General features: G+C 34.0%; 1 protein-coding gene across 1 annotated transcript in view; it reads right to left on the bottom strand.

Moving 5' to 3' along the window:
• The window catches only part of LOC139528074 (uncharacterized), a 62,638-nt gene that overhangs the window by 478 nt on the left and 54,801 nt on the right, over nucleotides 1-7,359 (bottom strand). The window contains exons 26-31 of the mRNA XM_071323883.1: nucleotides 6,531-6,743; nucleotides 5,840-5,954; nucleotides 2,874-2,997; nucleotides 2,059-2,101; nucleotides 902-932; nucleotides 235-474 (exon numbers count right to left, since the gene is read on the bottom strand). Of these exons, the coding sequence (XP_071179984.1) occupies nucleotides 235-474; nucleotides 902-932; nucleotides 2,059-2,101; nucleotides 2,874-2,997; nucleotides 5,840-5,954; nucleotides 6,531-6,743 (766 nt within the window). The remainder of the gene's footprint in view (nucleotides 1-234; nucleotides 475-901; nucleotides 933-2,058; nucleotides 2,102-2,873; nucleotides 2,998-5,839; nucleotides 5,955-6,530; nucleotides 6,744-7,359) is intronic.

Genomic DNA, 7,359 nt, shown 5'->3' with positions numbered 1-7,359 from the left:
TTATATATTCTTTTTAACTTGTCTAATATATGAATTGTGATGACCATATAAAAGATGCGATTATATGTACATGTTATAATTTGTTTTCTTGAACATAGCTATATTTTTCAAAAACAATCTTGATTTTTTTTCATGACAATTAAAGCGGTAATGTATATTAAAAACTTCTTATTTAAAGATGCTTTCAGGTCTAGGTTATTTTTGAAGAATATGCAAGTCTATGTTTTACCGTACCTGCTGTTACTCTGTGTCCGATTGATGTTAATAATAAGGTTAGCATCGAGAATGTCACTTCCTCTTTTTCTAACCATCTCCGGAACACAAGAAAACACTTTTCTTCCTGACATAATGTTTTGTCATTTGATTTGTCAATTTCTTCTTCCACTATACTCAACATTGCTGCTATTTGTTTCCATTTACTTGCTATATCACGAACTTTCGAAACCATAACAATGGCTTTAATAAGATTAATATCTGAAATGTATATTCATTATTGAAATGTGATGTACTGTATTAATTTTTTGTATACCTAATTAAATTACAATAGTATTAAGGTAATTGCTCGATTCGTTTCTTTAAATTATTTCATATAGTTTTAGTTAACAGTCTTGTGTGCAATTGCTATTTTGATACATGTGATAAAACATTTTTGGTCCGTAAATGGCGTGTTTCAAGGCACCATTTCTGTCCCTATCTAGCTGCCTTTATTTACAAATTTCCCATGCTTCTTTCCTGTCGCCCGACCTCTTTCTCGCGAATATGCACGAAACAGTAACTACTGGCCGGTAAATAGCACTCACCAATCAATCAAAAATTATATGTATATCTTTGAACTATGATTTGAGTTTTGATTATTAATTTATACGATGATGTTTGGTAATTTAATAATATTTATTCTTACCATAGTTTGAATTTACACCAAAATTGTCTACCTGAAACAATACAAAATATTCTCTGTAAGCTTTTATTTTACTGACATGGACATAAAACTCAGAAACATATATGTTAGCAGCTTTAATCAGATGTCGACCACATCACACATAAAAGTACATGGCAAAAAAGAGATACAACACTGTGTTAGATCTTAAACGATTCACAAACAATTCTGTATATGTTCGTTACAATTATAAAGAATAGAACAAAACTAGTATAGATCAAAAACAGGATGTACTAACGATTTTTAAACTGTATATTATAGATTTTCTCCTGAATTTTGTTTTATATATATATATATATTTCTTAGGCATTCTTAATTAAAAACTTTATTGATTGTTTTTATACATGCTTTTTCCTCGATCTCCGAACACCTTTCCGTTTTTATCTGTATTGTTGTGTATTGTATTTTGGATATTTATTTGTTAGTCGTTTTTGCTTTAATATGTACAATGAGTTCAATGCATTACTTTTGTAGTTCATTACTGATGTAGGTCATGACCGAACTTAATCAAAACGGTTTATGTACAAAAACTGTCATAAGCACTGAGATAATATCGTTATATTAATTCAAATCAAATTATTTCAATGTCAACTACGTTAAATTTTTATCGTCTGTTACATTATATATTGGTGAAAGATAACTGAAAATACATGTAAGTTACAATCCTATCGCTTCTTCATGTATGCTTCACTGTATGTATTTTCATTAGGTAATTCGAAGCTAGAAGTATTATTGTAGTCTGATCTAAAACGGTACATCAGTACCTAACAACAAAAACAAATTCAGAAACAAACACAGACACAAACGCTTCTATTCTTTTCGTGTCTGTTCCACATACTTCCCTATATCTTAATGTGCCCCAAGGCCGTCTTACTGGTTCTGTATTTTACAGAGATTGCCGGAAATTTTTTCATAAGCTGATATTGCTAAGCAGCTACGTAAGTCGACATTTAGCAAACCATCATCTGTTGAAACCGGTTATAAAGGCCACATTGCACTTGTTGTGAGATCAGTGTTTAAACTCAATGTTGAAAGCCTCAAATGATCATTATTTAAGAAACGATATTCCATTGAATCAAAATATTTTTTTATTAATGGATGATATGAAAAATCAAAATTACCCATAAAATTTTTGAACTCTTTACTGTTACTTCTAGACTTTTCCTAAAACAAAAACAAAAAACAAAAACAAATGGGTTACTAATAGCTAACTAGGATGATTATTTCATTCATAGTTTCTCTGTAACTAGAAATTGTATGGTATTTCCCATTGATGGTGTGGTGACTGGTTCAAAATCGATGTTTTACATAACCATTACATGTAGTTTTACAGAAAGTTTATAATTATAAATTAACTGTTAACAAAACTTTGAATTTTTGAAATACGAAGACGTTTTTACCCTAGGAAAAGATTACTTTAGCTGTATTTGGCAAAACTTTTAAGAATATTTGGTCCTCAATGCTCTTCAACTTCGTAATTTATTTGGCTTTTTTAACATTTTTTTTATTTGAGCGTCGCTGATGAGTCTTTTGTAGACGAAACGCGCGTCTTTGGTAAATATTAAATTTCAATCCTGGTATCTTTGATGAGTTTATTTGAACGAGTTAATTGAATTGATAACTATTTTGTTCGTTGTTATTGCTTATTTGTTTGTTTATCCCACGTTATTTTTTAAAATAACAAAACAAAAATCGAGTATTTTCCGTAATGAAAGTTTTTGATAAGAAAATAATACTCTACAAATATAGGACTAATTGAGCAATTATTTACCTTAGTACAGTGTATCCAAGTTCATTATAAACGGAACATACATTGCCTTGTATCGTTTTTTTTTTTTATAGAATAGTGTACATTAGTTAATTCACCTTACTTAAGTCAGAAACAATATATTTATATTAAAATGAAGATATAGGTTACTATTTTACAATTATATACCAATGTTTCTGTGTGTCATACAAGAAATCGAAGCCATCTTTATCTTTCTTTAGAACAGAATTATGTCGAATATGTTCTTGCTCTGATCCTTCTTTCACTGAAATGATGTACTCAGCAGGATGATCTGAATTTCAAGAAAATAGCATATAATGGCTTCTATTGGTTTATAAATGGTTCTTTAATGTGTATTTTTTTAATTAACATTATGTAATAATTACGGATATGTTACAAATGTTTACATGTCAAATGAAAAATTCGTCCTCTTTTCTTCGAATGTTACTAATCCCTCGATAATAATAGATAATTGTCATAAAAATAAAGTGGCTGTCATTTTGAAGGTGAGTTATACAATCTTCCTGAAGCACACTATTAAACAACCTATTATTACAAGGATTCGTGTTGCTCTATTTTGGTTTTCTTTTTATTTTGTACTGTTCGTTTTTTAGCTCACCTGGCCCGAAGGGCCAAGTGAGCTTTTCTCACCACTTGGCGTCCGTCGTCCGTCGTCGTCGTCCGTCGTCGTCCGTCGTCGTCGTTGTTAACAATTTACATTTTGAACTTCTTCTAGAGAACCACTGAATGGAATAGAACCAAACATGGCATGAATGTTCCTTATGAGGTGCTGACCAAGTGTTGTTACTTTGTAGCCGATCCATCATCCAAGATGGCCGCCAGCGGGGGACTTAGTTTAACATAGGACCCTATGGGAAATGCATACAAATGACTTCTTTTAGAGAACCACTGAATGGAATGAAACCAAACATGGCATGAATGTTCCTTATGAGGTACTGACCAAGTGTTGTTACTTTGTTGCCGATCCATCATCCAAGATGGCTGCTAGCCGGGGACTTAGTTTAACATAGGACCCTATGGGAAATGCATACAAATGACTTCTTTTAGAGAACCACTGAATGGAATAAAACCAAACATAGCATGAATGTTCCTTATGGGGTGCTGACCAAGTGTTGTTACTTTGTAGCCGATCCATCATCCAAGATGGCCGCCAGCAGGGGACTTAGTTTAACATAGGACCCTATGGGAAATGCATACAAATGACTTCTTTTAGAGAACCACTGAATTGAATGAAACCAAACATGGCATGAATGTTCCTTATGAGGTGCTGACCAAGTGTTGTTACTTTGTTGCCGATCCATCATCCAAGATGGCCGCCAGCGGGGGACTTAGTTTAACATAGGACCCTATGGGAAATGCATACAAATGACTTCCTCTAGAGAACCACTGAATGGAATGAAACCAGACATGACATGTTCCTTATGAGGTGCTGACCAAGTGTTGTTACTTTGTTGCCGATCCATCATCCAAGATGGCCGCCAGCCGGGAACTTAGTTTAACATAGGACCCTATGGGAAATGCATACAAATGACTTCTTTTAGAGAACCACTAAATGGAATAAAACCAAACATAGCATGAATGTTCCTTATGGGGTCCTGACCAAGTGTTGTTACTTTGTAGCCGATCCATCATCCAAGATGGCCGCCAGCGGGGGACTTAGTTTAACATAGGACCCTATGGGAAATGCATACAAATGCCTTCTTCTAGAGAACCACTAAATGGAATGAAACCAAACATAGCATGAATGTTCCTTATGGAGTGCTGACCAAGTGTTGTTACTTTGTAGCCGATCCATCGTCCAAGATGGCCGCCAGCGGGGGACTTAGTTTAACATAGGACCCTATGGGAAATGCATACAAATGACTTCTTCTAGAGAACCACTAAATGGAATGAAACCAAACATAGCATGAATGTTCCTTATGGAGTGGTGACCAAGTGTTGTTACTTTGTAGCCAATCCATCATCCAAGATGGCCACCAGCGGGGGACTTAGTTTAACATAGGACCCTATGGGAAATGCATACAAATGACTTCTTTTAGAGAACCACTGAATGGAATGAAATCAAACATGGCATGAATGTTCCTAATGTGGTGCTGACCAAGTGTTGTTACTTTGTAGCCGATCCATTATCCAAGATGGACGCCAGCGGGGGACTTAGTTTAACATAGGACCCTATGGGAAATGCATACAAATGACTTCTTTTAGAGAACAACTGAATGGAATGAAACCAAACATTGCATGAATGTTCCTTATGCCGTGCTGACCATGTGTTGTTTCTTTGTAGCCCATCCATCATCCAAGATGGCCGCCAGCATGGGACTTAGTTTAACATAGGTCGCTATGGGAAATGCATACAAATGACTTCTTTTAGAGAACCACTGAATGGAATGAAATCAAACATGGCATGAATGTTCCTAATGTGGTGCTGACCAAGTGTTGTTACTTTGTAGCCGATCCATTATCCAAGATGGCCGCCAGCAGGGACTTAGTTTAACATAGGACCCTATTGGAAATGCATACAAATGACTTCTTTTAGAGAACCACTGAATGGAATAAAACTAAACATTGCATGAATGTTCCTTATGAGGTGCTGACCAAGTGTTGTTACTTTGTAGCAGATCCATCATCCAAGATGGCCGTCAGCAGGGGACTTAGTTTAACATAGGACCCTATGGGAAATGCATACAAATGACTTCTTTTAGAGAACCACTGAATGGAATAAAACCAAACATGGCATGAATGTTCCTTATGAGGTGCTGACCAAGTGTTGTTACTTTGTAGCCGATCCGCCATCCAAGATGGCCGCCAGTGGGGGGACTTTTGAATGAAATTAAACATGTTCCTTTCCTTATCAATGAGGTTGTGTTGTCACTTTCAGCCAAATTTTATATTTTTTCATAAGATTTCAAAAACCCAAGTAGAATCAGGTGAGCGATACAGGTTCTTGAGAGCCTCTAGTTTCTTTCCTTAATATTGCTATCTATTTTTCACTTCTATGTTTCCTCTCTATTGGTTGTTTATCCATTTTGAAAAGAAAATATTAGTTCACATAATGTCGAGGATATAGTTCCTTTTATAAATAAACATTGTATAAGTCAGAACAAATATCGCACCTGCTTTTAAATTATTTCCATCTTTGAATAAATGTGGCAGATGTACTCTCATTGGTTTCTCTGGTGGAAATTCTAGGATAACATTCAAAACTGTTGCAGTATCTCCAGGCATTGACTAAAAATATACATAAAAAAAATCTGTTTATTTCTGATCAATTGTAACTTGTTTAAATTGCATTTATCTCCTAAGTGCCACCAAGATCTAAATTATAGACGATCCAAAGGTGTTGACAAACATCAGTATGGTAATTATTGTAATTTTAATTATTTCAAAGTCTTTACATCAGACATGTCAGATATTTGTAAGTTTAAAAAACGTAAAACAATGTATGAAAAAGTAAGTAAAGAAATAAATCTTTGAAGATCATAATTTCTTGGTATTGTGTTCTCGTAATATATGGAATACATATATTATGACTGTTTATAGGACTATACCATGTTATTCGTTTTTAAATTTAATGCAAATTAAACGAACGTAATTATAAAATAGCACTAAAAAGCGCTACTCTTGTCCACTGTATGTAGGGACTTTATTTCATCAATTTATACTAGTTCTCTCTGTCCTTTTGTGAGTGTATGCTCATTCACAAGAAGACAAAACAACATCATTCTGAAGTAAAAACTACTAAATCGCACTAGCTAACAAATCATTACACAGAGTACACTGTATCGATGTGTATACTCTACTTACCCTTATTGAAACTGAACAGCTATTTTTGAACGTATCTTTTGTAAATGAAACAGAAGAGTCAGTATCATATGATGGAAATATAGTCCTTCCTTCCTGTTGAACCTGATACCATTCAAATGGTCGGATCCCTTTTTCCGAGTCATTCTTTATTGTCTCCATCGTACAAAAATGGAACGGGATGCGTTGTAGTGATGCTCGTATTCCTGTATTTGTCTGAAATATGATGTTAACAATTACACAGTGCTCCTTTTATATGTGTGCTTGCTTTGTGTTTTGCTTTTTTTGGGGTGAAAAGCTCTGTCATTATGTATCGATGATGGATAAAAAGCTTTTAAAATATTGGTAGTCACAAGCTTAAGAATCCTATTTGTTTTTAGTGGTTTATATGCACTTTTATCGAAAGATTTAACATGGAGTATGACTATTAATTCCAGAAACATGTTTTATAATGTGTTATTTTAATTGGTAAAAACTTGGGAAATGAGTATCAAAAAGTGATAGTTTAAGCATGATTTAAATTTGTTATTGTCAGTTTATCATGATTATTCTACCTAGTTAATTATAGTTTCCGTCACGTAAAATTGGCACCATGATTTTTGTCAATTTATTTTTAAATATCAGCCGCATTCACTGGAGATGGTGTTTTTCAATGAGCGGAAGAAAAATCCTTTCCAAATATCCACTACTGTCCCACCTTTTATTGTGTTTGCACTGTATAACCCTGACCATCACATTTTTCAAGATTATTTACATTTAAAACCGCCATCTTAGTTTCTATGAGGAACCTTTATTTACATAACATTCGTTACTCTCCGGTAATATCCTTGTC

This window comes from Mytilus edulis, chromosome 6 (assembly GCF_963676685.1).
Source record: "Mytilus edulis chromosome 6, xbMytEdul2.2, whole genome shotgun sequence".
In the NCBI taxonomy this organism is placed as follows: Eukaryota; Metazoa; Mollusca; class Bivalvia; order Mytilida; family Mytilidae; genus Mytilus; species Mytilus edulis.
This window is presented reverse-complemented; position numbering and strand designations above follow the sequence as displayed.